The sequence below is a fragment of the Lepisosteus platostomus genome, chromosome 5, assembly GCF_059453375.1.
Source record: "Lepisosteus platostomus isolate fLepPlt1 chromosome 5, fLepPlt1.hap1, whole genome shotgun sequence".
In the NCBI taxonomy this organism is placed as follows: Eukaryota; Metazoa; Chordata; class Actinopteri; order Semionotiformes; family Lepisosteidae; genus Lepisosteus; species Lepisosteus platostomus.
The window spans coordinates 2,313,760-2,337,134 of record NC_142615.1 but is presented as its reverse complement, the minus strand read 5'-3'; the positions used below and the strand labels follow the sequence as shown (position 1 = coordinate 2,337,134).

The following is a 23,375-nucleotide window of genomic DNA, read 5'->3' as shown; positions in this document are numbered from 1 at the left end:
AGGGGTCTGTGAGCTGGGTGAGAGCGCCCCCTGCTGGGCTCCAGGGGTCTGTGAGCTGGGTGAGAGCGCCCCCTGACCTGGGAAGAGCTCTGAGTGGAGAGTCCAGTTAAGAGCTCTAGATGTGTGAGGAGTTATTATTAATATTGTTATTGTTATTATTATTATTATGATGATGATGATTAAATTCCACTCTGAAGGGGACGCCACTCCACCTCTTTATGAGCAGAGACTCCTCAGAGTCAGGTTTCGATGTGACACAGTACAATAACATCCCCTTACATCACCATCACCCTCTCTCTGCTCTGCAGCGCGGGTGGACAACTTCTCGATGGCAGCCGGAGACAGTCTGTCTCTCCCTCTCCACACTACTGAGCCAGCGGAGGACAGGACAGGAGGCTCTACTGTACACAGAGGGGGGTGGGGGTGGGGAACAGGCTGCCCAGCCCTGTGGTTGAAGCCGATACACTGGCTCCTCTGCAGACACAGCTGGGTGAGCTCCTCCAGTCAGGACAGGAGGCTCTTCTGTACACAGAGGGGGGTGGGGGTGGGGAACAGGCTGCCCAGCCCTGTGGTTGAAGCCGATACCCTGGCTCCTCTCCAGTCCTCATGTGTGACCGGTGTTCCCATCTCATCGATACACAGACAGACGCCACTCACAGCTTCAACAGTTGAACGTTTTAATGTGTTCCCATTATAAAAAAAAAAAGATCAGCTGCACTCCCGTCTACTCTAAGGCAACACTAAAGGACGTGCAGTCCCGATTCCACTGGCTCCTTCATCATTTGTCCCCCCCGCCACCCCCCAGCCTCCTCTTCCTCACTCCTCCCTCCCACCGCGCTCGATCTCGGGGACGCTAGCCCCCATCGACAAAAACAATCCGTCCCAACGCGACCACCGGGACACAACTGGGAAACCGGAGCGCTTTTCCCTAGGGAGAGAGAGAGAGAGAGAGAGAGAAACAGACACACAAAAGAAAAAACAGACACCCCCCACCGGAGAAAGATAGGAAAAATAGTTGCTCGTACAAATTCTGAACGGATATGAAAAAGGTTTTCCTGTTGCAAGTGGCTCTCCTGACCCCCTATTTGGGGGAGTAGGGGCGGGGCTTCGTCAGTGGAGCTCCTCCCACCCGATGGCAGGTGGGCGTGGCCACACCGCTGGGCCCCTCCCCCCCAGCCGTGTTCCGCTTCTCCCCCACCGATTGGCTGCAGCCCGCGGCGGGAGGGGCTAGAGCTCTGGTTTGCGGTTGATGAGGAGGCAGAAGGAGGACAGGCCGCCCCCCAGCTTGGCGGCTTCGCTGCAGGCGGTGGGCAGCAGGGTGCAGTCGGTCAGCTTCTGGAAGGCCTGGGAGGAGGGAGGAGGAGGACGGGGGGGTTAGGACAAGCAGCTGGGCCGACAGGGGAAAGGTCACGGGCCCAGCAGAAAGAGAGCTCGCACAAACGCACACACCAGGCGAATCGTGACACGCACGCCCGTACCAGCAGAGCCACGCACACGCGCGAGGGGCCAGTCGTGGACGCGCGCACATGCACGAGGGGACAATGACGCACGAGGGGACGGTCGCGCACGTGCAGGCGCACGAGGGGACGGTCGCGCACGAGGGGACAGTCGCATGCACACACGCACACACACGAGGGGACAATCGCGCACGAGAGGACAGTCGCACGTGCGCATGCGCACGAGGGGATAGTCAATTTCGAGGACAGTCACGCGTGCACACGCACGAGGGGACACCCACATGCATGGGGTGACAATCCCATACACACACGCACGAGGGGACAGTCGTGCACGAGGACAGTCACATGCGCACACGTGTGGGGCCACAATCGTGTACACATGCACGAGGGCAGTCTCACACGAGGGGACAGTCATGCACGCACGCACACGCACGAGGGGAAAATCACGCACGAGGGGACAGTCGCACAGGTGCATTCACACGAGAGGACAGTCGCGCATGTGCATGAGGGAAGGTCACGCACGTGGGGACAGTCGCATGCACACACGCACACACACGAGGAGACAATCGCGCACGAGAGGACAGTCGCACGCACGCACATGCACGAGGGGACAGTCACACAAGGGGACAGCCACAAACACGCACGAGGGCAGTCGCGCACGAGGGGACAGTCGTGCGTACACGCACACGCACGAGGGGACAGTCACACAGGGGGACAGTCACGTGCGCACACGCATGGGGCCACAATCGTGTACACACGCACAAGGGCAGTCGCGCACGAGGGGACAGCCACAAACACGCACGAGGGCAGTCGCGCACGAGGGGACAGTCGTGCGTACACGCACACACACGAGGGGACAGTCACACAAGGGGACAGCCACAAACACGCACGAGGGCAGTCGCGCACGAGGGGACAGTCGTGCGTACACGCACACACACGAGGGGACAGTCACACAAGGGGACAGCCACAAACACGCACGAGGGCAGTCGCGCACGAGGGGACAGTCATGCGTACACGCACACACACGAGGGGACAGTCACACGAGGGGACAGCCACAAACACGCACGAGGGCAGTCGCGCACGAGGGGACAGTCGTGCGTACACGCACACGCACGAGGGGACAGTCAGACAGGGCCGCCAGGCACACGACGGGGGGCTCCCCGGCCCGCAGTGGGACTCACGGCTGCGCTCTGGGGGTGCTCCTCGGCGGGGCGGTGCAGCAGGAAGCCGGTCCGCGCCGGCCCGCGCACGAACACGCAGTTCGCCGCGTCGTCGTCGGGAACGCTCAGGATCTCGTAGTGGTGGTCAGTCAGCTGGCCCATCGTCTGCGGCGGTGGGGGGGGGGGGGGGGGACACGGGGTCAGCGCAGGCCAGGGTTCGAGAGCCCAGAGACAGAACCCCCCCAACCCCCCTAGTAACAAACCCCAGACTTCAAACTGTCCTAAATTACCAATCTCTCAGTCAAACTCTTCCCCACTCTCCCCTGTCAGTCAGCTAGTGAATTCACAAACACGCCTGGACACAGCCTGGATCTGCACAGGACTGTCCTCCTGTATCACACGTGTCTGGACGGGGTACAAGAGCTGCAGGACAGTCCCAGCGCTGTGTTACTGTGGACAGACTGGACACAGCCTGGATCTGCACAGGACTGTCCTCCTGTATCACACGTGTCTGGACGGGCTACAAGAACTGCAGGACAGTCCCAGCGCTGTGTTACTGTGGACAGACTGGACACAGCCTGGATCTGCACAGGACTGTCCTCCTGTATCACACGTGTCTGGACGGGGTACAAGAGCTTTAGGACAGTCCCAGCGCTGTGTTACTGTGGACAGACTGGACACAGCCTGGATCTGCACAGGACTGTCCTCCTGTATCACACGTGTCTGGACGGGGTACAAGAACTGCAGGACAGTCCCAGCGCTGTGTTACTGTGGACAGACTGGACACAGCCTGGATCTGCACAGGACTGTCCTCCTGTATCACACGTGTCTGGACGGGGTACAAGAGCTGCAGGACAGTCCCAGCGCTGTGTTACTGTGGACAGACTGGACACAGCCTGGATCTGCACAGGACTGTCCTCCTGTATCACACGTGTCTGGACGGGGTACAAGAGCTGCAGGACAGTCCCAGCGCTGTGTTACTGTGGACAGACTGGACACAGCCTGGATCTGCACAGGACTGTCCTCCTGTAGCACATGTCCGATCTCTTGAGCTCCACTGACCTTCAGAGCCTTCCTTGCCCCCTCACTGCTCCCAATCACCAGGGTGTCCGGCCCACCCATCGTACAGAAACTCTTCAGGTGTGTCTCTCCATAGACTGGTACTGTGGACACAGCAAAGTCCTGAGAGAGAGAGAGACAGGGATTAATACACACACACTGACTGGACACTCCAGTACATGAACACTGCACTGAGAGAGAGGGGGGTTCACACAGACACACTGACTGGACACTCCAGTACATGAACACTGCACTGAGAGAGAGAGGGGTTCATACAGACACACTGACTGGACACTCCAGGACATGAACACTGCACTGAGAGAGAGAGGGGTTCACACACACACACTGACTGGACACTCCAGTACATGAACACTGCACTGAGAGAGAGAGGGGTTCATACACACACACTGACTGGACACTCCAGTACATGAACACTGCACTGAGAGAGAGAGGGGTTCATACACACACACTGACTGGACACTCCAGTACATGAACACTGCATTGAGAGAGAGGGGGGTTCACACACACACACTGACTGGACACTCCAGTACATGAACACTGCACTGAGAGAGAGAGGGGTTCACACACACACACTGACTGGACACTCCAGTACATGAACACTGCACTGAGAGAGAGAGGGGTTCACACACACACACTGACTGGACACTCCAGTACATGAACACTGCACTGAGAGAGAGAGGGGTTCACACACACACACTGACTGGACACTCCAGTACATGAACACTGCACTGAGAGAGAGAGAGGGGTTAATACACACACACTGACTGGACACTCCAGTACATGAACACTGCACTGAGAGAGAGAGGGGTTCATACACACACACTGACTGGACACTCCAGTACATGAACACTGCACTGAGAGAGAGAGGGGTTCATACACACACACTGACTGGACACTCCAGTACATGAACACTGCACTGAGAGAGAGAGGGGTTCATACAGACACACTGACTGGACACTCCGGTACATGAACACTGCACTGAGAGAGAGAGGGGTTCATACACACACACTGACTGGACACTCCAGTACATGAACACTGCACTGAGAGAGAGAGGGGTTCATACACACACACTGACTGGACACTCCAGTACATGAACACTGCACTGAGAGAGAGAGGGGTTCACACAGACACACTGACTGGACACTCCAGTACATGAACACTGCACTGAGAGAGAGAGGGGTTCACACAGACACACTGACTGGACACTCCAGTACATGAACACTGCACTGAGAGAGAGAGGGGTTCATACAGACACACTGACTGGACACTCCAGTACATGAACACTGCACTGAGAGAGAGAGGGGTTCATACAGACACACTGACTGGACACTCCAGTACATGAACACTGCACTGAGAGAGAGAGGGGTTCATACAGACACACTGACTGGACACTCCAGTACATGAACACTGCACTGAGAGAGAGAGAGGGGTTCATACACACTGACTGGACACTCCAGTACATGAACACTGCACTGAGAGAGAGAGAGGGGTTCATACACACACACTGACTGGACACTCCAGTACATGAACACTGCACTGAGAGAGAGAGGGGTTCATACACACACACTGACTGGACACTCCAGTACATGAACACTGCACTGAGAGAGAGAGGGGTTCACACAGACACACTGACTGGACACTCCAGTACATGAACACTGCACTGAGAGAGAGAGGGGTTCACACACACACTGACTGGACACTCCAGTACATGAACACTGCACTGAGAGAGATTGAGGGGTTCATACACACACACTGACTGGACACTCCAGTACATGAACACTGCACTGAGAGAGAGAGGGGTTCACACAGACACACTGACTGGACACTCCAGTACATGAACACTGCACTGAGAGAGAGAGGGGTTCACACAGACACACTGACTGGACACTCCAGTACATGAACACTGCACTGAGAGAGAGAGGGGTTCATACACACACACTGACTGGACACTCCAGTACATGAACACTGCACTGAGAGAGAGAGGGGTTCACACAGACACACTGACTGGACACTCCAGTACATGAACACTGCACTGAGAGAGAGAGGGGTTCATACAGACACACTGACTGGACACTCCAGTACATGAACACTGCACTGAGAGAGAGAGAGGGGTTCATACACACACACTGACTGGACACTCCAGTACATGAACACTGCACTGAGAGAGATTGAGGGGTTCATACACACACACTGACTGGACACTCCAGTACATGAACACTGCACTGAGAGAGAGAGGGGTTCATACAGACAGTCCACTCACCCTGAAGGTATCGGCCACTGCTTCTGCGCCCTTGTGGTTTGTGTGGGAAGAAATGCCCACGAAGAACTCCCTCCCTGCAACGGGGGAAAGAGCCAGGGGTCAGTCTGCCCACCCCCACCACAGCTGGGTGAGCAGTCGAACCCGCGCTCAGATCTGCAGCAGTCCCTGAGACTTGCAGTCAGTTTGGGACTGACCACCTTGGGGTCATCCCAGTCCAGGTCCACTGTTCTGGCTCTGTCTGGTCCAGTCCAGCTCGCTGGTGTGCAGGATCTGGCCCAGTCCAGTCCAGTCCAGTCCGGCTCGCTGGTGTGCAGGATCTGGCCCAGTCCAGTCCAGTCCAGTCCAGCTCGCTGGTGTGCAGGATCTGGCCCAGTCCAGTCCAGTCCAGTCCTGCTCGCTGGTGTGCAGGATCTGGCCCAGTCCAGTCCAGTCCAGTCCTGCTCGCTGGTGTGCAGGATCTGGCCCAGTCCAGTCCAGTCCAGTCCGGCTCACTGGTGTGCAGGATCTGGCCCAGTCCAGTCCAGTCCAGCGCACTGGTGTGCAGGATCTGGCCCAGTCCAGTCCAGTCCAGCGCACTGGTGTGCAGGATCTGGCCCAGTCCAGTCCGGTCCAGTCCGGTCCGGTCCGGCTCACTGGTGTGCAGGATCTGGTCCAGTCCAGTCCAGTCCAGTCCGGCTCACTGGTGTGCACACTCCCTGGTGTGCAGGATTTGGCCCAGTCCAGTCCAGTCCAGTCCAGTCCAGTCCAGCGCACTGGTGTGCAGGATCTGGCCCAGTCCAGTCCAGTCCAGTCCGGCTCACTGGTGTGCAGGATCTGGCCCAGTCCAGTCCAGCCCAGTCCAGCTCAGGTGTGGGTGGCGGGCATACCTGTGAACAGGACATCGCTGCCATCGAGTGTGGCTCCCTCGTCCGTCACCTCGACCACCCGCAGCTTCAGCTCTGAGAGCACCTGCCTCACCGCCTCAGCCTGCGCACAGAGCACACACAGTCAGCACAGGACACCTGCCTCACCGCCTCAGCCTGCGCACAGAGCACACACAGTCAGCACAGAGCACACACAGTCAGCACAGAGCACACACAGTCAGCACAGGGCACCTGCCTCACCGCCTCAGCCTGCGCACAGAGCACACACAGTCAGCACAGGACACACACAGTCAGCACAGAGCACACACAGTCAGCACAGGGCACCTGCCTCACCGCCTCAGCCTGCGCACAGGGCACACACAGTCAGCACAGGACACACACAGTCAGCACAGGGCACCTGCCTCACCGCCTCAGCCTGCGCACAGGGCACACACAGTCAGCACAGGGCACCTGCCTCACCGCCTCAGCCTGCGCACAGGGCACACACAGTCAGCACAGAGCACACACAGTCAGCACAGGGCACCTGCCTCACTGCCTCAGCCTGCGCACAGAGCACACACAGTCAGCACAGGGCACACACAGTCAGCACAGGGCACCTGCCTCACTGCCTCAGCCTGCGCACAGAGCACACACAGTCAGCACAGGGCACACACAGTCAGCACAGGGCACCTGCCTCACCGCCTCAGCCTGCGCACAGAGCACACACAGTCAGCACAGGGCACACACAGTCAGCACAGGGCACCTGCCTCACCGCCTCAGCCTGCGCACAGGGCACACACAGTCAGCACAGAGCACACACAGTCAGCACAGGGCACCTGCCTCACCGCCTCAGCCTGCGCACAGGGCACACACAGTCAGCACAGGGCACCTGCCTCACCGCCTCAGCCTGCGCACAGGGCACACACAGTCAGCACAGAGCACCTGCCTCACCGCCTCAGCCTGCGCACAGGGCACACACAGTCAGCACAGAGCACACACAGTCAGCACAGGGCACCTGCCTCACCGCCTCAGCCTGCGCACAGGGCACACACAGTCAGCACAGAGCACCTGCCTCACCGCCTCAGCCTGCGCACAGGGCACACACAGTCAGCACAGGGCACCTGCCTCACCGCCTCAGCCTGCGCACAGGGCACACACAGTCAGCACAGAGCACCTGCCTCACCGCCTCAGCCTGCGTACAGAGCACACACAGTCAGCACAGAGCACACACAGTCAGCACAGAGCACCTGCCTCACCGCCTCAGCCTGCGTACAGAGCACACACAGTCAGCACAGAGCACACACAGTCAGCACAGGGCACCTGCCTCACCGCCTCAGCCTGCGCACAGGGCACACACAGTCAGCACAGAGCACACACAGTCAGCACAGGGCACCTGCCTCACCGCCTCAGCCTGCGCACAGGGCACACACAGTCAGCACAGGGCACCTGCCTCACCGCCTCAGCCTGCGCACAGGGCACACACAGTCAGCACAGGGCACACACAGTCAGCACAGAGCACACACAGTCAGCACAGGGCACCTGCCTCACCGCCTCAGCCTGCGCACAGGGCACACACAGTCAGCACAGGGCACCTGCCTCACCGCCTCAGCCTGCGCACAGGGCACACACAGTCAGCACAGAGCACACACAGTCAGCACAGGGCACCTGCCTCACCGCCTCAGCCTGCGCACAGGGCACACACAGTCAGCACAGGGCACCTGCCTCACCGCCTCAGCCTGCACACAGGGCACACACAGTCAGCACAGGGCACACACAGTCAGCACAGGGCACCTGCCTCACCGCCTCAGCCTGCACACAGGGCACACACAGTCAGCACAGGGCACCTGCCTCACTGCCTCAGCCTGCGCACAGGGCACACACAGTCAGCACAGAGCACACACAGTCAGCACAGGGCACCTGCCTCACTGCCTCGGCCTGGATACTGGATATTTAGCTCCCAGTCCACAGCTGTCTGATCCACAGTGCCACCAGACGCACTATACCTGCCTGTTAGACCATAAAGCTGCCAGTAGCAGCTCCAGATCTCAAGCGCGACACTGGGGCTCCAGAGGCACTGCTCACCGAGCCCGATCCTACTGGTCTGCCTGCCCGAGGAGGTTCAACACTGGACCGGACCAGACTGAATGAACCACAGAGCCCTACAGCTCGGATCCGACCCGTTTCCCCAAACCGCAGACGAGCAGGAAGAGTAGGAACACGCACACACACACACACACACACACACACGCGCAGATGTTATTACAGCTGCAGACAGCTCGCTCAGTCAGTGTCTGGACCCTGGGGCTGTGTGCAGCAGGTCTAATCCCCAGATTGGGGTCAGTGTTACTGAGGGACAGCGCGTTGCTGGGCGCCAGCTTCCTACTGCGTCCGGCCACCAGGGGGCGCCCCAGGCCACACTTCACCATATGAACCACGGTGTTCGTTTGCGCTCCCCTTGGCACGAGACGCAATTCGAGTTCATCTGTGATCTCCATCTGCTGCTGGGACGGCCGGCTGAGGACAGCCTCGACACCAGCGCAGCGATACAGTGGGCAGTGATGCAGTACAGTGTGCAGTGAAGAGTCCATTATGATACAGTGTGCTGTAATATAATACAGTGTGCAGAGATGCAGTGTGCAGTGATACAGTACAGTGTGCAGTGTGCAGTGCATTGTGATACAGTGTGCTGTAATATAATACAGTGTGCAGAGATGCAGTGTGCAGTGATACAGTACAGTGTGCAGTGTGCAGTGCATTGTGATACAGTGTGCTGTAATATAATACAGTGTGCAGAGATGCAGTGTGCAGTGATGCAGTACAGTGTGCAGTGTGCAGTGCATTGTGATACAGTGTGCTGTAATATAATACAGTGTGCAGAGATGCAGTGTGCAGTGAAGAGTCCATTGTGATACAGTGTGCTGTAATATAATACAGTGTGCAGAGATGCAGTGTGCAGTGATGCAGTACAGTGTGCTGTAATATAATACAGTGTGCAGAGATGCAGTGTGATGCAGTACAGTGAGCAGTGAAGAGTCCATTGTGATACAGTGTGCTGTAATATAATAGTGTGCAGAGATGCAGTGTGCAGTGATTCAGTACAGTGCGCAGTGAAGAGTCCATTGTGATACAGTGTGCTGTAATATAATACAGTGTGCAGAGATGCAGTGTGCACTGATACAGTACAGTGTGCAGTGAAGAGTCCATTGTGATACAGTGTGCTGTAATATAATACAGTGTGCAGTGATGCAGTGTGCAGTGATACAGTACAGTGTGCAGTGTGCAGTGCATTGTGATACAGTGTGCTGTAATAATACAGTGTGCAGAGATGCAGTGTGCAGTGAAGAGTCCATTGTGATACAGTGTGCTGTAATATAATACAGTGTGCAGAGATGCAGTGTGCAGTGATGCAGTACAGTGTGCTGTAATATAATACAGTGTGCAGAGATGCAGTGTGATGCAGTACAGTGAGCAGTGAAGAGTCCATTGTGATACAGTGTGCTGTAATATAATAGTGTGCAGAGATGCAGTGTGCAGTGATTCAGTACAGTGCGCAGTGAAGAGTCCATTGTGATACAGTGTGCTGTAATATAATACAGTGTGCAGAGATGCAGTGTGCACTGATACAGTACAGTGTGCAGTGAAGAGTCCATTGTGATACAGTGTGCTGTAATATAATACAGTGTGCAGAGATGCAGTGTGCAGTGATACAGTACAGTGTGCAGTGTGCAGTGCATTGTGATACAGTGTGCTGTAATAATACAGTGTGCAGAGATGCAGTGTGCAGTGAAGAGTCCATTGTGATACAGTGTGCTGTAATATAATACAGTGTGCAGAGATGTAGTGATACAGTGTGCTGCAATGCAGTACGGTGTCCAGTGCACAGTGATACAGTGTGCAGCGATGCAGTACGGTGTCCAGTGCACAGTGATACAGTGTGCAGCGATGCAGTGACGCAGGACGGCGTGCAGTGATCAGAGTGACAGTGTGCAGTGATACAGTCTAGAGTACACTGTGAAGTGACAGTGTACAATGACGCAGTGCACAGTGATACAGCGACGCTGGTGTGCAGCGATACAAAGACAGTGTACATTAACAGTGTTAGGTAATACAGTGATACAGCGATGCAGTGTGCAGTGATATAGTGTGAAGCGACACAGTCTAGAGTACAGTGTGCAGTGATACAGCGATGCAGTGTTCAGAGATGCACTGTGCAGCGACAGTCTAGAGTGTGCAGTGATGCAGTGATACAGTGTGGAGTGGCGCAGCGAAAGTGACACAGCGAGTGTGCAGTGACGCAGTGATACAGTGTGCATTGTACAACGATGCAGTGTGCAGTGACGCATCGTACAGTGACGCAGTGACGCAGTGACACAGCATGGCGGTGATCCAGTGACGCAGTGAGCAGTGATCCAGTGATACAGTGACGCAGGGACGCCGTGTGCAGTGATGCAGTGACAAAGTGATGCAGTGACGCCGTGTGCAGTGTGGCAGTGATGTGGTAATACAGTGACGCAGTGACGCAGTGATATAGTGATGCAGTGTACAGTGATATAGTGACGCAGTGATGCAGTGTGCAGTGATCCGGTGATACAGTGACACAGTGTGCAGTGATATAGTGACGCAGTGATGCAGTGTGCAGTGATCCGGTGATACAGTGACACAGTGTGCAGTGACGCAGTGTGCAGTGATATAGTGACGCAGTGACGCAGTGTGCAGTGATCCGGTGATACAGTGACGCAGTGACGCAGTGTGCAGTGTGCAGTGATCCGGTGATATAGTGACGCAGTGTGCAGTGACAGAGTGTGCAGTGATCCGGTGATACAGTGAAGCAGTGTGCAGTGATATAGTGACGCAGTGACACAGTGTGCAGTGACGCAGTGTGCAGTGATCCGGTGACGCAGTGACGCAGTGACGCAGTGACGCAGTGCGCCGGCGGCCGGGGTACCTCTCCGCGCCTCTGCTGCCGGAAGGGCCGGGTGACGAGCGCCGTGTCGCCCTGGACGACGGCCAGGTCCTCGAGCCGCCAGCTCTCGGGCAGCCGGGGGTCGGCGGGCACCTCGAGCACCTGGAGCCCCACCTTCTGCCGCAGCGCCCCCGTCAGCACCCCGAGCTGCCGCTGCGCCTTGGCCAGGTCCACCGCCGCCGGCGCCGCGCCCCCCTCCTGCCCGAAGGACTCGGGGATACCGCGGACCACCGCGTGCGTGAAGCGGCCGTAGGGGGAGACGCCGGCCATCGTCTGGGGGGGCAGGGACACCCCAATACCGCTGAGAGAGAGAGAGCGGGGGCAGGGACACCCCAATACCGCTGAGAGACAGAGAGAGCGGGGGCAGGGACACCCCAACACCGCTCAGAGAGAGAGAGCGGGGGCAGGGACACCCCAATACCACTCAGAGAGAGAGCAGGGGCAGGGACACCCCAATACCACTCAGAGAGAGAGAGCGGGGGCAGGGACACCCCAATACCGCTCACAGAGAGAGAGCGGGGGCAGGGACACCCCAATACCACTCAGAGAGAGAGCGGGGGCAGGGACACCCCAATACCGCTCAGAGAGAGAGAGCGGGGGCAGGGACACCCCAATACCGCTCAGAGAGAGAGAGCGGGGGCAGGGACACCCCAATACCGCTCAGAGAGAGAGAGCGGGGGCAGGGACACCCCAATACCGCTCAGAGAGAGAGAGCGGGGGCAGGGACACCCCAATACCGCTCAGCGAGAGAGCAGGGGCAGGGACACCCCAATACCACTCAGAGAGAGAGCAGGGGCAGGAACACCCCAATACCGCTGAGAGAGAGAGCAGGGGCAGGGACACCCCAATACCGCTCAGAGAGAGAGAGCGGGGGCAGGGACACCCCAATACCGCTCAGAGAGAGAGAGCGGGGGCAGGGACACCCCAATACCGCTCAGAGAGAGAGCAGGGGCAGGGACACCCCAATACCACTCAGAGAGAGAGCAGGGGCAGGAACACCCCAATACCGCTGAGAGAGAGAGCAGGGGCAGGGACACCCCAATACCACTCAGATAGAGAGCGGGGGCAGGGACACCCCAATACCGCTCACAGAAAGAGGGGGTGCGAGTCCTGGTGCCGAGCCACAGAACCGGAGCTCTGGGGGGGGGGGAGGCCCGGACAGACAGAGCCGGGAGACGGGAGAGGCGCTGGACACTCTTTTGTCCTTCTTCCCTCTCGGACCCGGGACCACGGATCACTGCTGCTGCTGTCCCTGAGAGAGAGGAGAGAGGAGAGAGGGGAGACGGGAGAGGTTTCAACAGTGAGCAGGAAGAGGAGACAGGAGAGGTTTCAACAGTGAGCAGGAAGAGGAGACAGGAGACAGGAGACAGGAGAGGTTTCAACAGTGAGCAGGAAGAGGAGACAGGAGACAGGAGACAGGAGAGGTTTCAACAGCGAGCAGGAAGAGGAGACAGGAGACAGGAGACAGGAGAGGTTTCAACAGCGAGCAGGAAGAGGAGACAGGAGACAGGAGAGGTTTCAACAGCGAGCAGGAAGAGGAGACAGGAGACAGGGGACAGGAGAGAGGAGAGGTTTCAACAGCGAGCAGGAAGAGGAGACAGGAGACAGGAGACAGGAGACAGGAGAGAGGTTTCAACAGCAAGCAGGAAGAGGAGACAGGAGACAGGAGAGAGGTTTCAACAGCAAGCAGGAAGAGGAGACAGGAGAAAGGAGAGAGGAGAGGTTTCAACAGCGAGCAGGAAGAGGAGACAGGAGACAGGAGAAAGGAGAGAGGAGAGGTTTCAACAGCGAGCAGGAAGAGGAGACAGGAGACAGGAGACAGGAGAGGTTTCAACAGCGAGCAGGAAGAGGAGACAGGAGACAGGGAGAGGAGAGGTTTCAACAGCAAGCAGGAAGAGGAGACAGGAGACAGGAGACAGGAGAGGTTTCAACAGCGAGCAGGAAGAGGAGACAGGAGACAGGAGAGGTTTCAACAGCGAGCAGGAAGAGGAGACAGGGGACAGGAGACGCTTTCGGCTGTGTCGTGTCTCAGCCCGAGGCGCGGCAGCCGGCTTGTTGAAACTCCCTCCGTGGGAGCAGAGGAAGTGTCCAGGACTCGCGGAAGCGGCTCGCTATTAAAAACACGGGGCGTTGGGGGGCAGCTCCACGGACCCGTTTAAGAGCCCCCCACCCCACACACACACACACACACGTCTCTCTCTCGGACCCTCAACCTGACGAACTGGCCGCGCGTGTTTACCCTCGTCCACGGCTCGCGGGCGCGTCAGCGGCACGGCGGTTTCAACAAAGGAAATAAAACCACTGACCCCCCCCACCACCACCACGCAACCACACGCCCACCCCGCGGTCACGAGCGGGCCGGCGACGCGCCGCTTCCCCGCGAGTCGTGTGAACCACAGAGACACAGAGAGAGAGAGACCCCGCTTTGTCTCGCGGTGACCGGGGCGACGCCTTCCCCCGGCTCCCCACTTCCACGCACAATCTCCCCCGCCACATCCTTCGCCTCGGCAAGGAACAACAACAACAACAATAATAATAGAAATAAAATAATAATAATAATAATAACAGAAACCTGGGCGCGCCGGCTCCGACGCGAGAGACGCTTTTCTTCTCCTTCTCGAGCGCGAATCAAGTCGCAGCCGGACACGGAGCCCACGCCCCGCGTGTCCAGGCGCGCCCGCACCGCGAGTCGGTTCCGGGAGGCGGACCGGACCGGACCGGACCGGGCGGACAGCGGGCGGCTGCTTTTACCCTGCGGATTATAACCCCCCTCTTCCTCTTCCGCCCCTCCAAACACCCCCGCGAGCTCTCCGGTTCCCCGTTTTCTCCTCTTCCTCTCTCCTCTCTCTCTCCTCCCACCCCGCGCTCCGTTAGACGGATTTCTCCTACTTCGGGAATCTCCTACCCCTCTCCTCTCTCTCCTTTCCTCCTCCCTCTCTCCCCCCTCTTCTCTCCTCCTCCTCTCCCTCTCTCTCTCCTCCTCTCCCTCTCTCCCCGGCCGAGGAGGGGGGGGTGTGGCCCCACGCCTCGCGCCGCCTTCATTATCACGCCGTTCCGTTGTCTCTGTGCCGTGGATCTGTTCGGTTTCTCTCCTCCTCACGCCCGCGCGGTCCACGCCGCGAGTGGACCGGCGTCTCTCCCCTCCTCCTCCTTCAGGAGCGCCACGGGACCGAACCGGCTCCCGGACTCGGTTCTGGTGGTCTTTCTCTGATATGAGCGAATCCCAAACACCCCCCCACGATTCGTGTCCCTGTCGGCGTGGGTCTCCCTCGGCCCGGGCGTACAGACACGCTAATAAAACGGAGGAGTGGGGGGTTTCACGCGTGTTTCTCTGCCCCGGTTTGTGGCGGCGGAGGGGGTATCGGGGAGGGTGAAAGACTCAGCCCCCCTCTCTCGAATATTTCGATGTCGAATAATATTTATAAGACACTTCCGGCGGGAGCGGCGCGTCACGGCTGCCCGCGCGTGAATCGCCTTCTTCCCAAATGCTGATTTTTTTTTTTAAAAAAAAAACAAACAAATATTTTGAAAGCAGATTTTATTCGTGCCGGCTGCACCCCCGTCTCTCTGTGCGTGTCCGTGTGCGTGTGTGAAACTCGCCGGACAGTAAACAGGATCTCTCTCTCTCTCTCTCTCACAATTCACGGTGCTTTATCAGCATGACCGATGGGTACAATCCGTGTTGCCAAAGCCAATACAAATAATAAAATCCACGTGGAACAAAACAAAAAATAGAAGTAAAATAAAATCTACAGACGTGTTACAGACATTTACAACAAAGACATATCCTAAAATCATGACATATCCTGTAGACGGATGATCTCTTTCTCTCTCTGTCTGTCTCCGCCCACCTGGGGGTTTGGGGGTGACCCTCTGCTTCTCTTGCTCCGCTCTCCGCCCTGTGTACCCCCGCCCGCGCGCCGCACAGCTGGCGTCTCGAGGGACCCCTCGTGTTTTGACAGGAAACGACTCGAGACTCGCCGCTTTGTGTCTTTGTGTGTGTGTGTGTCTTTCTCTCTCTCTCTCTCAATTCAATTCAATTCAATTCAATTCTCTCTCTCTCTCTCTGTGTGTGTGTGTGTGTTAGTTTTTTGATTCGGTGTGTATTTGTATATTTTCCGATAAGACCATCGCAGTCCTACAGATACCGATTCCCGTCGCGGGCGGAGCAGCGTTCATTTCTAGTTGAAGTTCATCACTGGCACCCCGGAGACGGGGCTCATAAGTCCCAGTGGACCCGTTCCAGTTCACAGACTCCAGTTCTGCCCGTCTCTGACGAGGAGCGGCGCGGCAGCGTCGGAGCCGCGCGGGACAGTGGCGTGGAAGAGCAGCATGAGGCGGAGGCAGGGAATTCTGTGTGGAGCAGGAGGCGGCGGGCGATGTCCTCCACAGCGCAAGGCGTCTCCAGCTGGGGGCCCAGGCCTGTCCCCCAGGGGCAGGGCTGAGAGGACGGCGCCGAGTCACCCCCTTGCGCTCAGGACGCGGAACTGCAGCAGGGCACCCCACCTGGGAGACGCACAGCGATCGTTCCGCACCAGTAACCCCACCTGGGAGACGCACAGCGATCGTTCTGCACCAGTTACCCCACCTGGGAGACGCACAGCGATCGTTCCGCACCAGTGACCCCACCTGGGAGACGCACAGCGATCGTTCTGCACCAGTTACCCCACCTGGGAGACGCACAGCGATCGTTCCGCACCAGTGACCCCACCTGGGAGACGCACAGCGCTCGTTCTGCACCAGTAACCCCACCTGGGAGACGCGTAGCGATCATTGTGCACCAGTGACCCCACCTGGGAGAGACACAGCGCTCGTTCTGCACCAGTGACCCCACCTGGGAGAGACATAGTTGTCGTTCTGCACCAGTGACCCCACCTGGGAGACACATAGTTGTCGTTCTGCACCAGTGACCCCACCTGGGAGACACACAGCGCTCGTTCTGCACCAGTGACCCCACCTGGGAGAGACATAGTTGTCGTTCTGCACCAGTGACCCCACCTGGGAGACACATAGTTGTCGTTCTGCACCAGTGACCCCACCTGGGAGATGCGTAGCGATCATTGTGCACCAGTAACCCCACCTGGGAGACGCACAACGATCGTTCTGCACCAGTAACCCCACCTGGGAGAGACACAGCGCTTGTTCTGCACCAGTAACCCCACCTGGGAGACGCACAGCGCTCGTTCTGCACCAGTGACCCCACCTGGGAGACGCGCAGTGACCGTCCTGCACCAGCGGATCAGCTCGTCTCCCTGTCTCTCCCCTCCCCTCTCGGCCAGCACGCTGTGCAGTCACGCGCCTGCAGTCAGATGACAGTCACAGCTGCGCGCAGACATCGTCCCTCATTAGAGCTGATTCAATTTCCTCTGCTGGGTGTGAGTCTGGAGCTGTGGCCTCGCTGTCTCTCCCCGCTGCTGCCCGTCACTGACAGTGTCAGTCTGTTAGTGTGTCAGGCTGCTGGTCAGTGTGTCAGTCAGTGTGTCTGTCAGTCAGTGTGTCAGTCTGTAAGAGTGTCAGCCTGTCAGTGTGTCAGTCAGTCAGTGTGTCAGTCAGTCAGTGTGTCAGTCTGTAAGAGTGTCAGCCTGTCAGTGTGTCAGTCTGTAAGAGTGTCAGTCAGTCAGTGTGTCAGTCAGTCAGTGTGTCAGTCTGTAAGAGTGTCAGCCTGTCAGTGTGTCAGTCTGTAAGAGTGTCAGTCAGTCAGTGTGTCAGCCTGTAAGAGTGTCAGACTGCTGGTCAGTGTGTCAGTCAGTCAGTCAGTGTGTCAGTCTGTCAGAGTGTCAGACTGCTAGTCAGTGTGTCAGTCAGTCAGTCAGCACGTCTGTCTGTAAGAGTGTCAGCCTGTCAGTGTGTCAGTCTGTTAGTCAGCGTGTCCAGACATCAGCATCACACATGCACGCACACAAACACACGCACGCAATCACACACACAGACCCATGTGCACACACACACAGACACACCTGCGTGCACGCACACAAACTCACACAAAACACACGCACGCAATCACACACACAGACACACCTGCATGCACGCACACAAACTCACGCAAAACACACGCAGGCAATCACACACACAGACCCATGTACACACACACACACAGACACACCTGCGTGCACGCACACAAACTCACGCAAAACACACGCACGCAATCACACACACAGACCCATGTACACACACACACACACAGACACACCTGCGTGCACGCACACAAACTCACGCAAAACACACGCACGCAATCACACACACAGACCCATGTACACACACACACACACAGACACACCTGCGTGCACGCACACAAACTCACACAAAACACACGCACGCAATCACACACACAGACCCATGTACGCACACACACACACAGACACACCCGCGTGCACGCACGCAGACAGGCACACAAACAGACACACACAGACGCGTCCTTCTTCAGCCTCCGCCCTCCCAATTAAGTCGTTATCTGTCCAGTCGAGGGAGGGGCCTCCGGGTGGGGCTGGAGCTGTACATAGGGCTGGGAGAGGCGAGCTGGAGCCAGCAGAGCCAGAGAGGGACAGAGGGATCGTCTGGGACCGGGGGAGACAGAGAGAGACGCACAGCAGGGATCGTCTGGGACAGAGGGATCGTCTGGGACCGGGGGAGACAGAGAGAGACGCACAGCAGGGATCGTCTGGGACAGAGGGATCGTCTGGGACCGGGGGAGACAGAGAGAGAGACGCACAGCAGGGATCATCTGGGACAGCGCTCGCAGCGGACCGGGGGAGACAGAGAGAGACGCACAGCAGGGATCGTCTGGGACAGAGGGATCGTCTGGGACCGGGGAAGACAGAGAGAGACACACAGCAGGGATCGTCCGGGACAGCGCTCGCAGCGGACCGGAGGAGACAGAGAGAGAGACGCACAGCAGGGATCGTCCGGGACAGCGCTCGCAGCGGACCGGGGGAGACAGAGAGAGAGACGCACAGCAGGGATCGTCTGGGACAGCGCTCGCAGCGGACCGGGGGAGACAGAGAGAGACGCACAGAGAGAGTCCGATGTCCCGGCTGCTGATTCTAGTCCTGCTGACCTGTCTGCTCTCTTCGAGGGGTGAGGAGAGATAAGAGACGCAGAGAGACAGAACACGGGAGACAGAGAGACAGATATATACAGAGAGACAGGGCATTGTGTGATGTACGAGTGTCTCTGAGAGTGTGTGAGCGTGCGAGGGGAGGTATGTGTGTCTGTGAGAATGTGTGTGTCTGTGAGCGTGCAAGGTGAGGTGTGTTTGTGAGAGTGTGAGCGTGCAAGGTGAGGTGTTTGCGAGAGTGTGTGAGTGTGCGAGGGGAGGTGTGTTTGTGAGAGTGTGTGAGTGTGCTAGGGGAGGTGTGTTTGTGAGAGTGTGTGTGCATGCGAGGGGAGGTGTGTTTGTGAGAGTGTGTGTGCGTGCGAGGGGAGGTGTGTTTGTGAGTGTGTGTGAGTGTGCGAGGGGAGGTGTGTGTGTGAGTGTGCTAGGGGAGGTGTGTTTGTGAGAGTGTGTGAGCGTGCGAGGGGAGATGTGTTTGTGAGAGTGTGTGTGTGTGTCTGTACAAGTGTGTGTGCATTAACCCCTCTCTCTTTGCAGCAGACTGCCTGCGCTGTTACACCTGTGTGTTCCCGGCTATCTCTCCTCTGGACTGCATCAAGTTCCCTCAGAAATGTCCAACAGGTCAGAGCTGCCTGTCCAGCACTGCAGTGGGCACCAGAGGTACAGTCTCTGTGTGTGTGTGTGCTCTGCTTATCTTACTACCTGTCCAGTAGTCAGTATTAACCCCTCTCTCTCTCAGTGCAGTGTTCATGTACTGGAGTGTCCAGTCAGTGTGTCTGTATGAACCCCTCTCTCTCTCAGTGCAGTGTTCATGTACTGGAGTGTCCAGTCAGTGTGTCTGTATGAACCCCTCTCTCTCTCAGTGCAGTGTTCATGTACTGGAGTGTCCAGTCAGTGTGTGTGTATGAACCCCTCTCTCTCTCAGTGCAGTGTTCATGTACTGGAGTGTCCAGTCAGTGTGTGTGTATGAACCCCTCTCTCTCTCAGTGCAGTGTTCATGTACTGGAGTGTCCAGTCAGTGTGTGTGTATGAACCCCTCTCTCTCTCAGTGCAGTGTTCATGTACTGGAGTGTCCAGTCAGTGTGTCTGTATGAACCCCTCTCTCTCTCAGTGCAGTGTTCATGTACTGGAGTGTCCAGTCAGTGTGTCTGTATGAACCCCTCTCTCTCTCAGTGCAGTGTTCATGTACTGGAGTGTCCAGTCAGTGTGTGTGTATGAACCCCTCTCTCTCTCAGTGCAGTGTTCATGTACTGGAGTGTCCAGTCAGTGTGTGTGTGTGAACCCCTCTCTCTCTCAGTGCAGTGTTCATGTACTGGAGTGTCCAGTCAGTGTGTGTGTATGAACCCCTCTCTCTCTCAGTGCAGTGTTCATGTACTGGAGTGTCCAGTCAGTGTGTGTGTGTGAACCCCTCTCTCTCAGTGCAGTGTTCATGTATTGGAGTGTCCAGTCAGTGTGTGTGTATGAACCCCTCTCTCTCTCAGTGCAGTGTTCATGTCCTGGAGTGTCCAGTCAGTGTGTCTGTGTGAACCCCTCTCTCTCTCAGTGCAGTGTTCATGTCCTGGAGTGTCCAGTCAGTGTGTCTGTGTGAACCCCTCTCTCTCTCAGTGCAGTGTTCATGTACTGGAGTGTCCAGTCAGTGTGTCTGTGTGAACCCCTCTCTCTCTCAGTGCAGTGTTCATGTACTGGAGTGTCCAGTCAGTGTGTCTGTGTGAACCCCTCTCTCTCTCAGTGCAGTGTTCATGTACTGGAGTGTCCAGTCAGTGTGTCTGTGTGAACCCCTCTCTCTCTCAGTGCAGTGTTCATGTACTGGAGTGTCCAGTCAGTGTGTCTGTGTGAACCCCTCTCTCTCTCAGTGCAGTGTTCATGTCCTGGAGTGTCCAGTCAGTGTGTCTGTATGAACCCCTCTCTCTCTCAGTGCAGTGTTCATGTACTGGAGTGTCCAGTCGGTGTGTGTGTGTGAACCCCTCTCTCTCAGTGCAGTGTTCATGTACTGGAGTGTCCAGTCAGTGTGTGTGTGTGAACCCCTCTCTCTCTCAGTGCAGTGTTCATGTACTGGAGTGTCCAGTCAGTGTGTGTGTATGAACCCCTCTCTCTCTCAGTGCAGTGTTCATGTACTGGAGTGTCCAGTCAGTGTGTCTGTATGAACCCCTCTCTCTCTCAGTGCAGTGTTCATGTACTGGAGTGTCCAGTCAGTGTGTCTGTGTGAACCCCTCTCTCTCTCAGTGCAGTGTTCATGTACTGGAGTGTCCAGTCAGTGTGTGTGTATGAACCCCTCTCTCTCTCAGTGCAGTGTTCATGTACTGGAGTGTCCAGTCAGTGTGTGTGTATGAACCCCTCTCTCTCTCAGTGCAGTGTTCATGTACTGGAGTGTCCAGTCAGTGTGTCTGTGTGAACCCCTCTCTCTCTCAGTCCAGTGTTCATGTCCTGGAGTGTCCAGTCAGTGTGTCTGTGTGAACCCCTCTCTCTCTCTCAGTGCAGTGTTCATGTACTGGAGTGTCCAGTCAGTGTGTCTGTATGAACCCCTCTCTCTCTCAGTGCAGTGTTCATGTACTGGAGTGTCCAGTCAGTGTGTCTGTGTGAACCCCTCTCTCTCTCTCAGTGCAGTGTTCGTGTCCTGGAGTGTCCAGTCGGTCAGGGGTCAGTATTAACTCCTCTCTCCCTGTGCCCAGGTCAGCTCAGAGTGGTTCTCTATGAGAAGAGCTGTGTGGTTTCTGAGCTGTGTGGGCTGACAGGAGAGAAGTACACCATGGGCATCAACTTCACCTTCACCAACACCTGCTGCGACACTGACCTGTGCAACAGCGCCCCCCAGAGGCCAGGACTGCCCCCGGCGCTGGGGCTGGCCATGCTGGCTGCTGGGCTGAGCCTGGTGGGGGTGCAGGGTTAGAGTTCAAGGGTCGTAGGGTTACGGGCGTTCGTACGCAGGTTTCACTGAAATTACTTTGGAGTGCACAGACCCACACAGACACACTCACACACACTTTCACAATAAAGACAAACTCACAAAGACGGGCACTCTCACAAAAGACACACACGCCCTCTTTTAAAAGACACACACTCTCAGAAATGTATACACACACACTCTCACAAAGACGCACAAAATAGACACACACAGAAAGACACTCTCACAAAACAGACACACTCACACACACTTTCACAATATAGACACGCACTCTCACAAAAGACACACACGCCCTCTTATAAAAGACACACACTCTCAGAAATGTATACACACACACTCTCACAAAGACACACAAAATACGCACACAGAAACTCTCACAAAACAGACACACTCACACACACTTTCACAATATAGACACGCACTCTCACAAAAGACACACGCTCTCAAAAATGTATACACACACACTCACAAAATAGACACACACAGAAAAACACACTCTTACAAAACAGACACACATTCTCACAAAACACTCACAAAATAGACACCCTCTCACAAAATACGCATTCACCCACAAACGCACTCACAAGACAGACACACACTCCCTCTAAAAAGAGACGCTCTCACAATGTAAGACACCCACATACACACAGTCACACACAACCTCACATACATACACAAAGACACACACACACACTCGGACTCTCACACTCGCTCTCAGAAACAGACACATACCAGGCGATTATCCAGTTAAGAACTGGGAATACTGGGGACAGGATGTCCGGGACCTGCAGAAGATGCACTGATCCTGAAAACCTTATTTAAAAAACACTGTGTAATTGTAACAGTCAAACAGCGCCACCTGCTGGGCTATATACAGTAAAACTTGTAATAATAATCATAAACTTTAAATACCCTTTTAATGTATTTCTGTTTTCACTGTGCTTCTTCTTTACTGGGACTGGAGCTCCTATTGTAACAGACTGTTCTACTGCACTGGGACTGGAGCTCCTATTGTAACAGACTGTTCTACTGGACTGGGACTGGAGCTCCTATTGTAACAGACTGGTCTACTGCACTGGGACTGGAGCTCCTATTGTAACAGACTGTTCTACTGCACTGGGACTGGAGCTCCTATTGTAACAGACTGGTCTACTGGACTGGGACTGGAGCTCCTATTGTAACAGACTGTCCTACTGGACTGGGACTGGAGCTCCTATTGTAACAGACTGTTCTACTGCACTGGGACTGGAGCTCCTATTGTAACAGACTGTTCTACTGCACTGGGACTGGAGCTCCTATTGTAACAGACTGTTCTACTGGACTGGGACTGGAGCTCCTATTGTAACAGGACTGTTCTACTGCACTGGGACTGGAGCTCCTATTGTAACAGACTGGTCTACTGCACTGGGACTGGAGCTCCTATTGTAACAGACTGTTCTACTGCACTGGGACTGGAGCTCCTACTGTAACAGACTGTTCTACTGCACTGGGACTGGAGCTCCTATTGTAACAGGACTGTTCTACTGGACTGGGACTGGAGCTCCTATTGTAACAGACTGGTCTACTGGACTGGGACTGGAGCTCCTATTGAAACAGGACTGTTCTACTGGACTGTAACAGGACTGTTCTTCAACATTAAACATATTTTAAAAACAAAACA

General features: G+C 56.2%; 3 protein-coding genes across 4 annotated transcripts; 1 reads left to right on the top strand and 2 right to left on the bottom strand.

Annotated features, from left to right (window-relative positions):
• Positions 1-660: 660 nt before the first annotated feature.
• Positions 661-12,519, bottom strand: ddah2 (DDAH family member 2, ADMA-independent). The gene is made up of 6 exons (XM_088631132.1): positions 11,745-12,519; positions 6,824-6,923; positions 5,958-6,031; positions 3,680-3,799; positions 2,639-2,782; positions 661-1,344 (listed from the first exon to the last, which is right to left on the bottom strand). Exons 1-6 carry the CDS (start codon positions 12,030-12,032, stop codon positions 1,228-1,230), a joined length of 843 nt encoding a protein of 280 aa, XP_088487258.1. The 5' UTR covers positions 12,033-12,519; the 3' UTR covers positions 661-1,227.
• A 39-nt stretch (positions 12,520-12,558) lies between these two features.
• On the bottom strand, positions 12,559-16,609 carry LOC148662426 (uncharacterized). Its single transcript, XM_088633005.1, has 4 exons — positions 16,597-16,609; positions 16,018-16,203; positions 14,335-15,140; positions 12,559-13,014 (listed from the first exon to the last, which is right to left on the bottom strand). The coding sequence occupies exons 1-4, from the start codon at positions 16,607-16,609 to the stop codon at positions 12,997-12,999; spliced, it is 1,023 nt and encodes a 340-aa protein (XP_088489131.1). The 3' UTR covers positions 12,559-12,996.
• A 962-nt stretch (positions 16,610-17,571) lies between these two features.
• On the top strand, positions 17,572-23,373 carry lypc (ly6 domain containing, pigment cell). Of its 2 annotated transcripts, none has more exons than XM_088631142.1 (3): positions 17,572-18,836; positions 19,354-19,473; positions 21,483-23,373. In XM_088631142.1, the coding sequence occupies exons 1-3, from the start codon at positions 18,785-18,787 to the stop codon at positions 21,698-21,700; spliced, it is 390 nt and encodes a 129-aa protein (XP_088487268.1). In that variant the 5' UTR covers positions 17,572-18,784; the 3' UTR covers positions 21,701-23,373. The 2 variants fall into 2 exon arrangements, with proteins under 2 accessions (XP_088487268.1, XP_088487267.1); XM_088631141.1 differs by having other exon boundaries at positions 17,574-18,836; positions 19,351-19,473.
• Positions 23,374-23,375: the final 2 nt, after the last annotated feature.